This window comes from Cimex lectularius, unplaced genomic scaffold (assembly GCF_000648675.2).
Source record: "Cimex lectularius strain Harlan isolate CLEC.00 unplaced genomic scaffold, Clec_2.1 scaffold111, whole genome shotgun sequence".
NCBI lineage: Eukaryota > Metazoa > Arthropoda > Insecta > Hemiptera > Cimicidae > Cimex > Cimex lectularius.
The window spans coordinates 507,042-525,226 of record NW_019392681.1 but is presented as its reverse complement, the minus strand read 5'-3'; the positions used below and the strand labels follow the sequence as shown (position 1 = coordinate 525,226).

Sequence of the window (18,185 nt, the reverse complement as noted above, 5' to 3'; positions counted from 1 at the left end):
AATACTGTTTGACATCCAAATAAATACTAATTAAAATTAATTTCTTACAGTATTAGTTAGGATATTATTTAGTTGTAATTCACGTTTTTTCCTCGTTCAAAATTGAGATATATTAAAAACCAGCTATTGATGGTGCATAACACACAATTTAATGTACTCCTACAACCTGATGATGAGCGTTTAATCGAATCATGTAAACAACAAATCTGTGAGTAGAGCCATCATTTACAAAACGTCAATCTACATACTCACCCCACCTTCATCCTTTTTATCGTTTTTAAGTGAATTTTTTTCCACCTACCTAAACAAAGATGTATTAAGAGAAATTAAATCTATCTGTAAATAGTTTTGATATTCAATCAATTTTGATATTTGAAACTCCTGCTTGCACACGATCATGCAATTTAAAAGAAGAAATCTAAGAAATATGACTTTCTAGATGTTCAAAAGGGTACAGAAATTTTTCGAAAAACGAGCAGGCTGTTCACTTAAGGAGACAACATACAAAAACTAAGAACGGCAGAGTCTCTTAATATTCAAAAGAGTAAAGAAATCGTCGTAAAAAAAAACACTATTAAAAAATAAATAAATAAAATAAAAAATAAAAACACTGAATCTATTGGTGTTCAAAAGAGTGCAGGAATTGTTGAAAAACAAAACCGGCATGTTTGAACTAAGAAAACCTGCCCTACTTAGGGAGAACACATACAAAATTAAGAACGGTCGTGTCTCTTGATGTTCAAAAGAGTACAGAAATTGTCGGAAAAACAAGCAGCATGTCTACTTAAGGAGTGAACGTCCAAAACTAAGAACGGCAGTGTCTCTTGATGTTCTAAAGAGTAAATAATTTGTCAGAAAAACAAACACTGTGCCTATTTAAGGAGTCAACATGCACGACCAATAACGGCCGTGTCTCTTCATGTTTAAAAGAGTACAGAAATCTTAATAATAAACACACAATAAAAAAAACATTAATTATTGAAAAACAAAACTAGCATGGTTGAACTAAGAAAACCTGCCCTACTTAAGGAGAACACATACAAAATTAAGAACGGTCGTGTCTCTTGATGTTCAAGAGTACAGAAATTGTCGGAAAAACAAACAGCCAGTCTACTTAAGCGATCTACATGCGAAAACTAAGAACATCAGAGCCTCTTGATCCTATTTAAATAATCAAAGTGCAAAACTAAGAACGGCAGTATCTTTTGATGTTCAAAAGAGTAAATAAATTGTCAGAAAAACAAACAGTGTGCCCATTTAAGGAGTCAACATGCACGGCCAATAACGGCCGTGTCTCTTGATACTCAAAAGAGTACAGAAATTGTCGGAAAAACAAGCAGCCTGTCTATCTAAGGAGTGAACGTCCAAAACTAAGACCGACAGTGTCCCTTGATGTTCTAAAGAGTAAATAAATTGTCAGAAAAACAAACAGTGTGCCTATTTAAGGAGTCAACTTGCACGGCCAATAACGGCTGTGTCTCTTGAATCTCAAAAGAGTGCAGACATTTGTCAGAAAAACAAGCAGCCTGTCTACTTATCCAATGTATATGCAAAACCTAAGAACGGCGGTGTCTCTTGATGTTCAAAAGAGTAAATAAATTGTCGGGAAAACAAAGTCTGCCTACTTAACAACATACAAAACCAACAACGGCCGTCTTGATGTTCAAAACAGTACAGAAATCGTCGAACAAAAAATAAACACACACACAAAAAAAAAAGGCATCTGTCTGTTAAAAATTAAGAACGTTGTGTATGATCGTGGTCAACAGAGTACAGAAATTGTTGGAAAAAAGGCATGCAATTGTCGGAGAAAAAAATTTTCTCCGCTGTTCAACAGAGCTGTATAGATTTAATAATACAATAAGATAAGAAATATTTTTTTCTTATTGGAGAATATTGTAAATTTAGTATACAAGTTGTAATGTTACACTTTGAAATAAACTTCTATTTTATTCTATAATTTAAGAAACTAAACTATTAAAAAAAAACTGTAAATAATTTAAGAATTGTTCGTAAACAAGCAAAGGCAGGTGTAAAAATATATGAACTTAGGGTTTTTGATCGTTTTAAACAATAAACAAAATTATTTTTAAAGGGTAAACGGCGGGAGGAAAGTTCGGCTTTTTTGTACATAACTAACAAAGCTTTTGAATGACATCTCTTTGTTCTGTTTTTTATTTAAAGACGTTTTTTATCCGAAAAACATTTAGCGTCGCATGAAGGGTGTTTTAGGGCAAATGTGCGTTTAAGGGCATCCGAGTGTCGGACGAAAGCGCGTCGGAATGCCGTGGCGGCATCGACAAAGAGAAAAACAAAGACGAAAACTCGGACCGCGGATTGAGCGGTGTCGGCTTTGTTTTTCTCAAGTCGTAAAATGTTAATAAAGGAGATGAATCGTTGTGATAAAATTGCGGCCGGAGCGAATTTAGGCCAAGGGGGAGCGGAGACGGGAACTCGGGCTTCGGCGGTCGGCGGACGAACGCCATCTTAACTGAGACTCAGATTTCGAGCGGTTTAAAAAGACCCGAGCTCGTCCTCCTCGTACAAAAGCGATACACTATAAATACAAAAAAACTCCGTAGAATCTGTTGAAAATGTCGTACTCACTCATAATCGATGTGCTGGGCTTCGTTGAGCGTTTGTCCCGTGGCCCTCGGCGATGTAGGTTGGGCTCGGCCGAGTCGGGATCGACTGTCTCGACGGAAAAGTCTCAAAAAGCGGTCCGCCCCTTTAAAAAGTGTATCCCGGGTTAAACGCCATCCCTGGGGCGGATTGTCGCCGGGATTCGAACTTGTCTCGGTTTGGGAAACGACGGCGGAACGGAGGCGAGATGGAGCGAAGTGCGAACCGTTTCGTATCAAAACATGGCAACAAGATGGCCGGAGTCGAAGGAGCGACGGCCCCCTCGCCCTCAGCCCCTCGCCCGGCCCCGCTCGCCAACCCGGACAAACGCTGTTAACAACGCATTCTACAGTACAAATTGAAATACGAGCCGAGAATCCCTTAAATTGATCATTTTTCCCACTCCGGCCACCCGCCACCGGCGGCCAAAGGACGATAACGATCCTATTTACCCTTTAACCCACCTACCATGAATATTTCACATTTATTACTAACTAAATCAAAACTATCCACACTCTATTTACAATCCCAGGACGTCACAATCTATTTCAACGACAAATAATTACGCTCCAAGCATAAAATATATTCCACCGCTTACAATACACTACAAAAAATCCATGCTGTATAAATGAGAAATAATATATTGATCAAAAAATTGATACGAAGAACACCTACAATATTTATCTACAATTTATATAACAACAAACACTTAAAACGCATTGCACTGCTACAATGGACATATTATAATGTAGTGTATAAATTATACTTTGATACATGTGCCAAATATGCGATAACAATGAGCACAACAAAAAATTGATACCAAAGAACACCTACAATGTTTAGCTATAATTTTATACATTTTATTAGTACAATATATGTATTGTAATACAATGTATAATTTGCACATTGATGCATGCATCAAATATGAGATAACATTCAACAACACAAAATTGATACTGAAGAACACCTACGTTTATCTACAATTTATATAATGACAAACACTTATATTGAATTAGTACCATATATGTATTACAATAACAATGTACAAATTACACTTTTATACATGCACCAATATGCGATAACATTGAGCACAACAAAAAATAGATACTGGGCAATAGGTACAATGTTTATTTACAATTTATGTAACAAACACTCACATTATATTAGTACAATGTATTATAATACCATGTGCAAATTACATTTTGATACATGTACCAAATATGTGATAATATTGAGCATGCCAACAAAAAAGTGATATCAAAGAACTACAATGTTTATCTAAAATGTATATTATAATAACAAACACTTAAAACGCCTTGTAGTATTACAATGTATTGTATAAACTACATTCTGGTACATGCTCCAAATGTATGATTAATTGGTAATATTTAACACAACAACAAAAAAACTGGATCCTTAACAGCACCTACAATGTTTATATTCAATTTATAAAACAATGTACTCCTGTACAACACATTGTACTAGAAAAATACATCATTTAAAAAAGTTCCCTTATTTGTTCCCTATTAGAATACTGCTCCTTAATCTGGTCTTTACACTATAGCCAATATTAAATTATTATGATGTTCCCATTATTATTCCACTTGAATATCGACATACTACACTTGAGGCTCTATGTTGTATAATCTGCTTAACAAAACTCTCCTGATTTATTTCAACAAATAAATTTTCACATCCCACTATCTGAACCTGATCCTGCTCACTCTCCTCCACTCTGTCAACTACCACAAACAACCTGCATCATTCTCCTATCAATGGACTGCATAGATTTGGATAGAAAATGAATAATATCGACTTCTTTAACAACTGTCTTGACCAGTTCAGAAATTTTTTAAAACCTAACCTATCTAGTCACTCAATACCTTTCTTTATATTCTTGTCAATATGTATATGAATATATATTCCTAGTTATATTCAATCATTTATTATATTAATGTGATATTGATTTATTTTTTATTACTACTTTGATAGTAACTTTCATCAAAACAATTTGATTTTTAATTTTATATGTAATTATATTTTATTTTTATATTGTTATGTCATTACTTCAAAAGTTTTTTATTTATTTTATAAACGTATTTTTCTATCCATTGTATATTTTCTATATACAACAGAAATATTTTTTAATGTGCTATCTTTTTACATTACACGAATGCTGTGCTTGATTGCTACCTGGATGGTGGTCTGAACCACCTTTTTTACTAATATGAGGAGAATATTTATTTAAATAAAAACTCAATTTTAATAAGATTAACAAATGTTGTAGTAACTTTATTTTTCAAATTTAAAAAAACATCATACACTCAATTTCATACAAGTAAGTACATAAAAAATATTTAACCTTTTTATTCCATGTCTGTTTAACAAACAATTTCTTTTGTTGGCCAATTCTCTATTTTAAAAATTGTCATACACCAATTCAGCCTTACAAAATAAATAACAATAACAAGATTGGTCAACAATATTAAAAAATACAAAATGTCCAAGGCACGTTTGTTTTGTATAACAATGAAAACTAAACATGCAAAGAAGCATGCAGCCAGAATATATTATTAAGAAAATTTCTTTAACTAAATGTTAATCTTGATCATCATCTAAATTAAAATGTTCTGTTAAGAGATTAAGAGTCATCGAATAAACTGATTATTTGCTAAACTCGGGTTTTCCTGATAAGTTAACGCCAGAAGTTTGAATCACTTTGGAAGCGGCCCAAATCCCACAATTGACACATTTGTCATAAGTGGATCCTTTCACTAACTCCGCCAAAAATCCTTAAAACAAAAATGAAACTTAAACATTAGAATTTATTTGAAAAGAAACCTTGGATTGATAAGCTGTATATGGATAGTGGCAATTATTAAGTACCACAGTAAACACTAGTTTTCTTTAGTTTTTGTCTGTCATTTTTTTCAAATCTTTATTGATTTGTCTGTGTATTTTGTTTCATTTAGTCCTTTTTTTAGTATTATAAAGGCAAAGTTAGAAGTCAGTACTGGATTTGAAAATCCAAAGATGGTAAAATGCCCAAATGCTTATAACTGCCAAAATCAGTAAGAACAGGCAGATCAGGATGATCAAATACAACCAAGCTTCAGGTTCATCATCTTGAGATTTCAACACAATAATTCACTAGACAAATTATATCCTGAAAGTTAAAAGTTTCGGAAAAACTTTTTTTTTTACATCTCACTACCAATCCAAGGTTTGAGTTCAGAAGAAGTGATTTTTACGCAATGTATTAAAAAATGTATTCTAATGTATTTTTTTAATGAAATATTGGGTTGTCCGGAAAATAATGCAGGATTTTAAGTTTTCATTAAAAAAAATCTATATAAAATATTCTGTTTACGTTTACAGGATTACTCATTTGTATGAATGTCAACACTTATTAATCCTCTTCCAAATGATATTGTTTGTTTACCTCTGTAGCATTCCGCTACTTGGAAATAATTCTGTCATCCTTATAATGTCAAAGCGAGAATTTCGTACGATTTTCTTTTACGAGTTTAAACTCGGCCGAAGCGGAGCCCAAACGGCTAGAAACATTAACCAAGTCTGGGGCGAGGGTTGTGTTAATGAGTGCACTGTGCAAAGGTGGTTTAAAAAATTTCGGGAGGGAGATTTCAGCCTTGAAGTTGAAGAAGGTCGTGGAAGGCCTTCCTCCCTTAATGATGATGTTCTGCGATCAGTGGTGGAAGAAAACCCCAAAACAACTGTTCGAGAACTTGCAGAGCAACTCAAAGTCAGTAAAACGACCGTCGCTGACCACCTCAAGGCGATTGGAAAAGTGAAAAAACTCGAAAATTGGGTTCCACACTCATTAAACGATCGCCAAAAAAATCAGCGCTTTGATGTTTGTGCATCACTTCTTTGTCGAAACAAAAATGACCCATTTCTGGCCAGAATTGTTACATGTGACGAAAAGTGGATTCTCTACGATAACACTAGACGTTCTGGACAGTGGCTCGACAAAGGAGAAGCTCCAAAGCCCCCAACTCATCAAAAAAAGGTAATGGTTACGGTATGGTGGGCTTCATTTGGTTTAATACACTACAGCTTCTTAAATCCTGGCGAAACCATCAATGCTGAATCATACTGTAACCAAATTAATACCATGCATCAGAAATTGGCAGTAATGAAGCCCTCTTTGGTCAATCGGAAAGGGCCCATTTTGTTGCATGACAACGCTCGACCACATGTGTCACGTGTAACGTCACAAAAATTATTGGAGCTTGGCTATGAAACTTTGCCTCACCCACCCTACTCTCCGGACCTCTCGCCTACTGACTACCATTTTTTTAGACACCTGGACCACTACTTACAACACATAATATTCAAAAATCAAACGGAACTGGAAAATGCATTTATTGACTTTATCAATTCTAAAAATTCTGAATTCTACTCAGACGGAATTAATAAGTTACCAACACGTTGGGAGAAATGTATTGAGAGTATGGGAAATTATTTTGATTAAAGAACATTGCTTTAAAGTAACTAGTTTCTTTTTTTTTGTTTAATACCAAAATCCTGCATTATTTTCCGGACAACCCGATAAAATGGAAAAACTCAGTAAAAAAATAAAATGAACATACCGCCCACAAAAGCATCACCAGCTCCATTGGTGTCAATGATTTGGGATTTATCTAACTTCTTGACAGGAAACTCTTTCACCTTTCCGGCTAAATGTTATGATAAAAACAAATATTATTATATAACTACAATAATTCCAAGAGATAAAAGTTTAAAGGTGATTTTTTTTTAAATTACCTTCCACCAAAATAACTACATCAGGCCCTTGCGTAATAACTACAACCCTTTCACGGTTTTGGTTTTGTTTCGGAAGTTCCGCCATTTTTTTGGCAATATTTTTAACATCCTCGGTTTCAAAGTTGTGTGCGTTGGCAAATGCTAGAGCTTCCTAACAAACATCTGTAATGTTAATTTCGATTTGATGCCAATGAATTTAAAATAAGTATAAAAATTAAAGAGAAAATGTTTGTTATTTAGAACATTATTTTAAGTGAAACATACGGTCTCGTTTCCAAAGACGATGTCAACGTAAGGAAACACTTGCATCATCTGATTTTTGAAATGAGTCGCAAGAAAAGGTGCGCTCAGATTAAGCAAGAACATTTTTTCCCTCTTATGAGTGAGGTGTGCCAGTTCCAGTATTGTATCAATGCTAACCGTCAGGAAAAATCCCTAATAAATAATACATATGGATAAAACTTTGTAAAAAAACATTCACAACTAACAAACTTACAGAAGAATAGTAAATTTCTGCGTGTGAGATGTAATGCTTGACCTCCTTAGATTCTAAATGATCCTTAGTAAAACATTCAGATGCTGCTAAATTAGCAACAAGAGATCTATTATGTCCGTTGTCAGATATTAAAACAGCACATGTTCCTAAAAAATAAAATATATCTGTACAGCTCGGCTCTTTAATGGAATGGGATATTAAATCAATTTTAATGTACTCACCAGTTGGTCGTTTGTCGGTGTGCTGATATAAAACTTTAACGCCATCATGTGTCGCCTTTTTGGCAAGAATCTTACAATTGTCGTCTTCCCCTACACACCCTAAATACACACAGGTATTTGGCCTTTGTAAAATCCACTGGAAATTTTTTTTTACAAAATTAAAAATTGTTAATGTAAAACAATGTTAACATCATACCTGTGCAACACGCAAGCTGTTTTGAGACGATCCTCCTGCAGTATATTCTACATTGTTCAGCTTCGCCAATTCTTTATAAAGAGAAAGATGCTTTTCGGTAGCTAGTATGGCATCATTGGGTTTCAAACCGTATTTACTTAAAAATTTTTCATCAACCGGAGCCGTTATGTCCAACAGTGGATTTCCCACTGCTATAACCATTCCGTCCCTGAAATTTCAAAATTATTTATACTCTGCAGTAACCATTTACTATAAGTAACCTCAAATGCACCGGTATAAGAATTATCAATTTAAATTAATTTCTACACTTTGAACTTACATTTGATAAAACTAATGCTTAATATACTGCAGAAGTGTAACACAAATTAAGAAATTATTTGCTCCTTACGAATAGCATTGTTATCAAAGAATGTGCTGATAGTTCTGTCATGGAAAATTTATATTTCTAGATAAAATTGTCATATGAAATGATAGTAAAATACAGCACTTCATTACTTCTTTCCTTTTGATTCTTTTGGTTGTATAATATTAATTAGTACTGATAGACAATTAAAACACACTTTATAAATTTAATAGCTTATTATGTAATCTTCAGTACATTTTATATAATTATTACATATTATTATCCCTTTTATTATTTTTTTAATTAATTTAATAAAGTACGAGACTTTTCTTCAATAAAATAGAGCTGATTTATGAGTCATTAAATTCAGAATCAAAGCAAAGGCGTAAGAAAATATATTTTTTTAAAGTAAAATCTTTATACTTTTTTGTGTAAATAATTCCTGTATTTAAAAGTAAACTTAATGTTCATTTCTAAAGGAAGATGATATTGAAAATTGAGATGATGTGTAGAGTTATGAGTCTATACATTCCACCTGCATCGATATTGTAACATCAAGTTACATGCCTGATTTTATAATTTTTAAAAATCTCAAAGCCAAGAATTGAGGCAGATTAGCAGATGGAATATGTAAGGAGAGCAGCCCATTACTGCAGAAATATTTCGGCAAGTATTACACTGACTCAATCTATTAATGATCTAGGAAGACTTGAACAGAAAGAAAATTCAAAAGGCAAAGGTACCACTGATGATGCTGAAACACATCGGACAAACAAATCCAGTGAAAATCCAAGTCGCAGACAATCACATTTCAGGTTTGTCGCTTCAAACATAATATATTTTTAACTTTCAATTAATTAAGGTTTTTAGTTGAGACAAAAAAAGTCAGTTCAAACCCACTTGAGCTATCGTGACTTCTGATGTAACGATAGCTCAAGTGGTAGAGCAGCGGCATATCTAGCCGAAGATCGTGGGTTCGAATCCCGCTCGTGACACTGACTTTTTTATCTCAATTAAAAACTTAATTAATTGAAAGATATTAATTGGTCAAGCGGACCACGAAAACTAGTGAATATATTTTTAACATTGAGGTTGAAATCTGCAAGGTGATAAAACTGCAACTTGATCCTTTGATAGATTAACCACCAAAGATAGTAGTTTTTGATCGTAAAACTAGCAAAAATAAGCAGAACGGAATGAGGTAAAAATTCATCTGACAGATCAAATACTAAAGATGACAAAAAAATCAACTACATAACAAATTAATGTGTAAAAAAAATTTGAACTTTTGTTTGACCAACTATTGAAGAAAGCAATTTTTGACAGGCAAAATTACCAAAAAGTGGCAGACTAGAACGATCAAAGACGACCAATGTAAAAAAGTTCATCTAACAGACTAACAATAGGTATAGAAGATGTACAAAAAATCATCTTACCACATCAATTTAATTGCTACTCCTCTTCTTGTTTTGTTGGTTGATTGTCTTTAATTGATTGATTCGAACAAATAAATAACGAACTGATTCAACCAATTTATTTAGTGATGGTGATGCATTAACAGGGCCTATCTGGCTCCCCTTTTCAGGGCTCATAGGAACAATAAAAAAAAAACTCTTTTAACAAATAATTTTTTTTTGTTAGTTGTTATTAATCTTACGAGCCCTACAGGGGAGCCAGGTGAGCCCGAAATTCACTAGCATCAGTAAATAAATTATTTCAAGCAATTTGTTATTTATTTGTACAAAACAACAAATTAAAATTAAGAGTAATTAAAGTTTAGATTTGCAAGGTGATAAAATTGTACCTTGATCTTTTAATAGACCAGACCAACCGCTGAAAGGTAGTTGTATTTTACAGGCAAAACTACCCAAAACAGGCAGACCAGATCAAAGTTGATCAAGGTAAAAATTAATCTAACCGACCAATAATGAACACAGCAAACACATTACACCACCAAAACAATTTAAAATTGAGCGTCATAAAAGTTTAGGTTTGCAAGGTGATAAAACGTTGGCTTGATCTTTTGGCAGACCAAAATGGTCTGGTTAAAATTTCATCCGACAGACCGACCACTAAGAACGACGTAAAATCGAAGTTTGCTCAGTGAAGAAAGTGTATCTTGACCTTTTAACAATGGACTGCTGAAGATGAAGTATTTTCACATTTAAAGATCAGGCAGACCGAGATGAACAATCTATCAAAATTTACCTGGCAAAACTAGTAAGAATGGACTGGTACGATCATGTAAAATTGTTACAGGTTATCATCTTAATATAACAATCCTCAACAAAGTAAAATTGTAAAATATTAAAATCAATCTCAGCCAGGTAATAGAAGTGTAGGTTGATCTTTGTATCGAAGATGGCAAATTTTACGGTCACAACTAGATGATCAAGCTGCAGAGTAAGAAATGTGTTTGACAAAACTTTATATTTTTTTTTAAACAAAATCTTTTTAAAAAAACCTATTTTTATACTCAGAGGATATTGAGAACTCTCTATTGTCTACTTTTCAGACTGTTGAAATGTTACTATCAGTTGAAATTTTTATAAAATTATTATTATTAATTAAAATTGAGTCTGCCACGTGGGGAAAACCAGTTAAAATATTATTATTGATATGAAACGTTAAGAACTAAATAACATTTGTGATTTAAAAACTTTTTAATTTAAATTAATATTTTATCTGGAGAGAGAAAACAATCTTTTCAACAACAACCATCCCTAAATAATCTTCAATTATATTTAAACTAAAAAAAAAAAAAAAAAAAAAAAAAAAAAAAAAAAAAAAAAAAAAAAAAAAAAAACAGAATGTTTAATCGGAGGTAACAAACCGGCAAAATAAATAAAAAATTCCAAATTATCTGTGAAAAGCTTGACATACTTGCTGAGAGTTTCCATGTCTGTTGGGTCGCTCTGCCTTGTACCAGACAGTAGAATGGGCCGGACTAAACGGCCGTGTTATTCGCAATCTTGAAAAAAAGATCAGCTTTTTATTTTCTGTTATGATTATGAAAGTTGCGCCAGCGCAGCCGTTGATCAGGGGTTATCCTCCGGTCTCTCAGGGGCCATTCAATGCGATAAACTTCTCAGGGTCCTCAAACAATAGCGACAACAACGGGGTGGTACCCGACTTATGCAAGTTCATCTCGTGAACCCGGCCTTTATCTTATCGTTTCGGCTGTATTTTAACTGGGTCTGCTGAATTCATAACTAATCGAACTATTTTAATTCAACACAGACTGAATAGAATATTTGAAAGGTCATATTGGGTCTTTTGGAAAAATTAAAATCGTTTCTCTAACACCTTTTTAACAAAAGATCAAAATCAGAACCACAACAAAAAATGGATGCCAAACAGCACCTACAATGTTTATCTACAATTTATAAAACAATATGCTCCTGCTAGAACAATATACTATACATTGTATTAAAAAAAAGGTATTCCCTCATGGATCTCACTTAGACCCCTTTCTATTTAACATCATTAACGATATTGCATCTGCTCTTAATGACACTTTCTCTCATTTGCTGACTACCTCAATATATTCCATAGAAACCATGACTGCGTTTATTTACAATACAAACAAATTAACCTAGAAAATAGTTGCATCAACTACATGACACTCAACATCATCTCTTCAGCACTTTTTTCTACTTTACCCTTACCTTAATCCATATATAATATCTTATTAAGCAGAGAAAAAATTATCAAATATCTTGGTATTTACATCAACTAACATCACTCTTTTAAGCATCATGTCACTACTAACCAATAAAGCAAACAAATTCTTCATGTCACTTCTCTAAGGATTTTAATGCCTCCATCATTTCTACCCTCATGTACACTCCATTGTTCCCTATTAGAATGCTGCTCCTTAATCTGGTTCCCACAACACAACACCACTATCTATTAAATTATTAGAACAAATTCAGTATAAATTCCTTAGGTGGATAAGCTGTAGTAAAATGGGTATGTCCTACTATGATGTTCCCATTGGCATCTGTAGCAGCAAGTAATACCACTTTAATCTTGAAGTACTACCCTTGAGGCTCTATTTTTGTATAAACTTCTTAAACAACAAGATATATTTTCCTGTGTTATTTATTTATAAATAATCTGTACATAGGGAATACATCCTTTACAAATATACATAAATATATATAAAAAATATTAAGAAAAGGTAAATAATATATAATATTAGTTCATTTATTTTTTAGTGGCCAATTGACCAAGTTACTTTGACATATGAAAATGGCAAAAAGAGGGAAAAATTTGAAAGGTTGTAGGTTGAGATGGAGAGTTGGTGTCCGAGAGGATCGAAGTCACGATAGGTCAAGTGGTAGAGCAGCGGCATATTTAGCCGAAGTGAGTTTCAATCCTGCTCGTAACACTAACTTTTTTCTCAACCAGAACCTTACATAAAAAGTAATATATAATGTTAACTCTAGTAATGACCAATAATAATAATAACCCTCAAACAATTTAGTATAGATGTTAAAATATTAAGTTGATATTGTTTTGCTCTCAGTTGTAGGGTCAATATAAGTGTGGTCTTAATAACATCGCTGATATTGTTTTAACATAAATAATCTCAGACCGTCCTGGATTTAATCCAGCTTGTCTTCAGCATCTTCGATGGTAGTATTTTCAATAAAATAAACCTCCAGCCAAACTATGTTAAATACGCCACGAAGCAAAGACAACTTCTCGGTTTGCCTTGAAATTAACTCCATAGTAATAATAATAAACTGGAACAACTGGGGCTTTTTTTAAAACAAAATTATACGTTTGATTATTTCTTTTCGCCCAAGTAACAAAACCCTCAAACAGTTTAAGCATGCAAGATTTAAAGTTTTAACAAAAAATTGGCTGATATTTCTCAAATAGTCACAGACGATCCCAGGACATCTTTGGTAATTAACTCTATATTAAAAAATCAAGCAACAGCAATTGTTCAACACCTTATCAAGTAGACAACTGCTTCACCAATTGACATGCTCAATAATAATAATCAATCAGAATGGATAAAAATATACCTCTAACAGTATTGCATGCAAGATGTAAAAGATTAGGCTATTTATTGCCTAGATGTCCTAAATGATCTCAGATCATCCTGGGCATCATCTTCAGCAGTGTCTGAACCGCCAATAATATCATGCCACATACAATTTTTTAATACCTTGCCAACACTCCTTCACAGTTTGACATAAAATTACTACTTCAGTAATAATAATGGGGTTGAGATGAGGAGTTGATGTCCGAGTGGATCGAGGTCACGATAGCTCAGATGGTAGAGCAGCGGCGTATCTAGCCGAAGGTCGTGGGTTCGAATCCCTCTCGTGCCATTAACTTTTTTTCATCTCAACTAAAAACCTTAATTAATTGTAATGATTTAATTGGTCAAGCGACCACGAAATTAGTGAATTTAATAATAATTAATTTTAATATGTATTTAATAGACATAATTGCTATATTATTTTAATCAAAGGTCTTGGTTGAGATGAAAAATCAACTGTCTTCCCGTTCGAGGCACTTGCTTTTCATCTCAACAAAGACCTTAGATTAAAAGTATAATTAATTAAAATAATAATAGGTCAACCAGAATTTTTTTTAAACTAAATTATATATAATTTAATTGTGAAATTTATCGCAAGGTCTGTCGGGTGATGAATCTGCAGTTTGGTCATTTCTGATTGTTTTGATCTGTCCACCCTTGCTGAACTGGTCTGTAAGATGCAATGACATATTTTGGTCTTATGCAACTTGCCATATCCTTGGGTGAAAAGAAGCAGTTAGATATAATATTAATCGGTTGTTTTAAAAAGCCCTCCTGAATATGGCAAAAAGTGAAAATTTGTCCAACAGACCAAAATGATAGGGAAATGACCACCAAAATTTATATGCCACATATGGATACATATCTGTCAAATTGGAAACTTAATTATTCTTACCGAAGTGCTATTTTTGTTTTAAAACTTCACTGAGCTTCTGAATCGGTATAAAACGATTCTACATTGTTGAAATGAACCTATTAAAATCACATTTCCATGTGAAAAATATTCTCAACTAGGTACAAATTAAAATAAACAGCTGTGCTCCCCAATGTTTATTAGACAGAAGACTCATGTTTATCAGGAATAAAGAAAAAATATTGTTAACAGTAGATGGGGTAAATATTTGGTAAATGTAAATTTTTGGTTGTATTTTTCTACTCGGTATAAAATGCAGTATAAAAAATGAGTTGTAGTAATGTAAACATTCACCACAAACTAGAGTTATTATTAGTTAACAATAATTTAATTTAAAAAATAAATAAATAGTATAAAAACTTTTACAAATATTTCAACACGACTGTGTATGTGTTTCAAAATTTGGGTCCAAATAATTATCAGAGCCCAAAGCTTTGCTTGAATAATACGGATTGATAAATTCATAAATCGGATTGAATTTATGACTGAGCGAGTGGATCGGTGGTTCTTTGTCGACAATAGCAGCCAGGCAATCTGAACAGGTGTGGAACTCTGGGCAGCTGCTGCATGTCCATCTCGTCCCCAATATGGGGCATTCTTCACATAATTTACACTAAAAAACCATATCAAAATATAAAATAAAATAAAAAAATTGCCTGGAAGTGTTGGTACCTTGTAGCCAAAATGTTGAACCATTTCATCACCCTCTTTGTAATTTTTCTTCTCTTCGACAATTTTTTCAAGAACACTTTTCCAATATGCTAGGTTTACTTCGTCACTTTCGTTTGAGAGGCACGTGTCCTCATCAGATTCGGATTCCATTTCACCCAAAGCAAGACCGGGGAAAAATGTCGTCCTCTTGTAGAGAAGGTGTTTATGCCTTTTGTTCACATGCGCCGGCTAAAAAATCACATCATATTTTAAAAAAAGTATTTTTAATTAAATAAATTTGTAATTATTTATGTACCTTGGAAGACCTAGAGGTAGATCGGCTTGGTACTGTGATCCCTGCTTTTTGCAATTTTTGAAAATATTTTTGCACTCTGCTACAGACTTGTTTCGTAGTCCGGTTTCCTATAGATAATAAATTGTATGAACATGGAAATATTAATATTTAACCAATTAATCTATACCTAGTGCTTGAGCAATCTTTTTCCACCTTCTGTTCTCAACCCTTTCAGGTGGAAATTCTATAAGCAATTGCTCCAGTCTCAATTGTTCTTCAACAGTCCACAACTAAAAATTAACAAGGCACAAAAACATTAGTATGTATAACTGTACGATATAATTATACATTTAAATAATTCAATCTTTAGATGTTGTCATATTTTTAGAATATATTTCTGTGCATAGGATGGGACAGTGATAGATGCAGAAAACAAGGTATATCGCCTAAGTCTATGCCTGTGTAATGTGGAATTAATGCGAATGGGAAGTGTACTTAATTAAATAGAAAAAAAAGGTACACAATAAGAAACTTAGCGCTGAAGCCAAGGCGACAATTTTTAGAAAGAAAGAAAAGTAAGAATAAAAGTACAAGTAAAAGTAAGAAAGCAGTAAGTTAACCATTTTGACAAAAAATTACATTTCAAAGAAAATAAATGCACATAATGTAGATTGTGCAAATAGAGAAGAAACCTAGATTTACTTACTACTTAACCCTTTAAGTAAAGCTTAATTACTTGCTTACTTACTTTTCATACTATTAACAATTAAAAAGCAAAGGCTCCGCTAGGATTCAAACCCAGAAACGCTAGCGAGACAAATAAGACCAGGTTCAAACAAAGGCAATTGATATGAGAGATCAGTATTGAGGAGACCGATGTAACGCACGGAGAGATATGGACATTCAAACAAGGAGACTGGTAAGTGACCAGTATGAGATATTGATTTTCAGTCGCTTGGGATGTTCTATCACTTGATACTTTTTCTGTATGAAGGCGACTGACAGGACATTGTACAGTATCAAGCAGATTGGTTCGCCAGACTCATTTTCATATGCCTTCTTTGAAATTGAAAAAATGGGTAGATGTGACGTATTTGATAACAAAAAAACTAATTTCATTAGTTCAAACATATCCCATGAACAACTGTGATCACGATTATGCAGATAAAGTTAAAAAACAAAACAAAAATGTGAACCCACATTATTCTACTTTTACTTGTTTTTACATTATTATTCTTTATTTTCTAATTAAATGCTAAAGTGCTACAACTTCTAAATTGTTCATTATAAAAATATGACAATCAAATTTCTATGTCTTTAAACCACTTGGGAAAGGATCGAGAAGAGATGAAGAGGGGAGGCGACTGAACCTAGTTGCCAGGACTCGCCTGGATATTTTTCGTATCTCATATTGGTATCGTATACGCTTCTCTCATACAAATAGCCTCCTTATTCACCAGGCCTAAGAGTCAGGCATCCTGACCACTTGGCTACCACTAGAATATTCTTCTGTAGATTAAAAAAAACAAAAACTAATCAAGCAGAAAATGTACGTCACCTGGTTGAAAGTTTCAGGCTTTTTCTCATTGTAAACTCGCCCCCTGACGCGTATGGTCTTGTCGTCTTCCTGTTTTATACTTTCTTGTTTTATCGAACTCTCTGGTGAAGTGTTCAACTGCTTCGATCGTCTCGTCTTTTGAGCCAATTTTCCGGTAAAGTCAGTTTTGTACTTGGTCCAATCGATCTCTGGCACCTTTCAGAAATCAGAACTGAGCATTCGTGATCATCGTGTCTTGTCGGAGATTAATACCTTTGCGATATTGAGACGGTGGAGGTAGTCTGGCTTTGTTTCCAATATTTCATGTTTGACACCTTCTGGATCGATGTCAACCCTCCGTTTCAGTTCTTCCAATTTGTCTATATCCTTTAAATAAACATTAACCAAATTATAATAGTTTTGAGTTATTATTTTCATGGTACAAATGTGAAAAGTATCAATATAATCTGTCTCTTTGTTTGATGCTACAAAGGTTTGATAGGCATATTCTTATAACAGCATTTTTAGGTCAGTCCATAACAGTCAATTACTGAATTTAGTACTGTCAAGTATTTGACTCAACGAGTCAACAAGAGTTTCACAATTTAATTTTGGATAATACCTGGGCCACTTTTATTCTCTGGGCGTCGAGAATGGCAAGGGCTTTGACCAATTTCAAATAATCCCTGTTTCCTTTGAGGGCCAGGAAGTCAGTTTCGAAGTAGAAATCCTCCTCGCCGTCCACGTGGTCCTGCTTGAACAAGTCGTTCAGGAACTTGACCGAAGTCTCGGCCATTTTCAAACTATTCGGAAACGGGAAATTTCAATTTGACTCGATTGGTTTGGTTTGTTTGTGTACAAGCCGAATTTAAATGTTACTACGTCAATTGACCTGTCAATTGACTCATGCTTGTTGACATGGTCACATGGAACAGACGACAAAACTTGCCGGTCACAGAACAGCCGCTCACAGCGAAACTTGCGTGTTTTGTTGAAACTTACGACTTGTGGGAACTGTAACAAGCTGAACTAACACAATGAAAAATATTAACTAAAATATTTTG

At 33.6% G+C, this 18,185-nt stretch overlaps 3 protein-coding genes across 6 annotated transcripts in view; all 3 read right to left on the bottom strand.

The window, feature by feature from the left end:
* The window catches only part of LOC106668610 (histone acetyltransferase KAT6B-like), a 37,822-nt gene extending 34,866 nt beyond the window's left edge, over positions 1–2,956 (bottom strand). Inside the window, exon 1 of one of the 2 annotated variants that reach the window (XM_014397516.2) lies at positions 2,608–2,956. The gene's annotated coding sequence lies outside the window, so the exon portion shown is untranslated. The remainder of the gene's footprint in view (positions 1–2,607) is intronic. The other variant, XM_014397517.2, reaches the window with a different exon arrangement.
* Positions 2,957–4,899: 1,943 nt separating this feature from the next.
* Positions 4,900–14,753, bottom strand: LOC106668639 (adenosine kinase 2). 3 transcript variants are annotated; one of them, XM_014397572.2, is made up of 8 exons: positions 14,621–14,753; positions 8,324–8,531; positions 8,128–8,263; positions 7,907–8,052; positions 7,675–7,845; positions 7,411–7,561; positions 7,236–7,322; positions 4,900–5,414 (listed from the first exon to the last, which is right to left on the bottom strand). In XM_014397572.2, exons 2-8 carry the CDS (start codon positions 8,522–8,524, stop codon positions 5,287–5,289), a joined length of 1,020 nt encoding a protein of 339 aa, XP_014253058.1. In that variant the 5' UTR covers positions 8,525–8,531; positions 14,621–14,753; the 3' UTR covers positions 4,900–5,286. The 3 variants fall into 3 exon arrangements, with proteins under 3 accessions (XP_014253058.1, XP_014253056.1, XP_014253057.1); XM_014397570.2 differs by lacking the exon at positions 14,621–14,753 and adding an exon at positions 11,550–11,785; XM_014397571.2 differs by lacking the exon at positions 14,621–14,753 and adding an exon at positions 8,643–8,741.
* A 7-nt stretch (positions 14,754–14,760) lies between these two features.
* Positions 14,761–18,090, bottom strand: LOC106668637 (ZZ-type zinc finger-containing protein 3). The gene is made up of 7 exons (XM_014397569.2): positions 17,744–18,090; positions 17,395–17,508; positions 17,143–17,337; positions 15,772–15,874; positions 15,606–15,712; positions 15,311–15,538; positions 14,761–15,251 (listed from the first exon to the last, which is right to left on the bottom strand). Exons 1-7 carry the CDS (start codon positions 17,915–17,917, stop codon positions 15,012–15,014), a joined length of 1,161 nt encoding a protein of 386 aa, XP_014253055.1. The 5' UTR covers positions 17,918–18,090; the 3' UTR covers positions 14,761–15,011.
* Between the last annotated feature and the right edge of the window lie 95 nt (positions 18,091–18,185).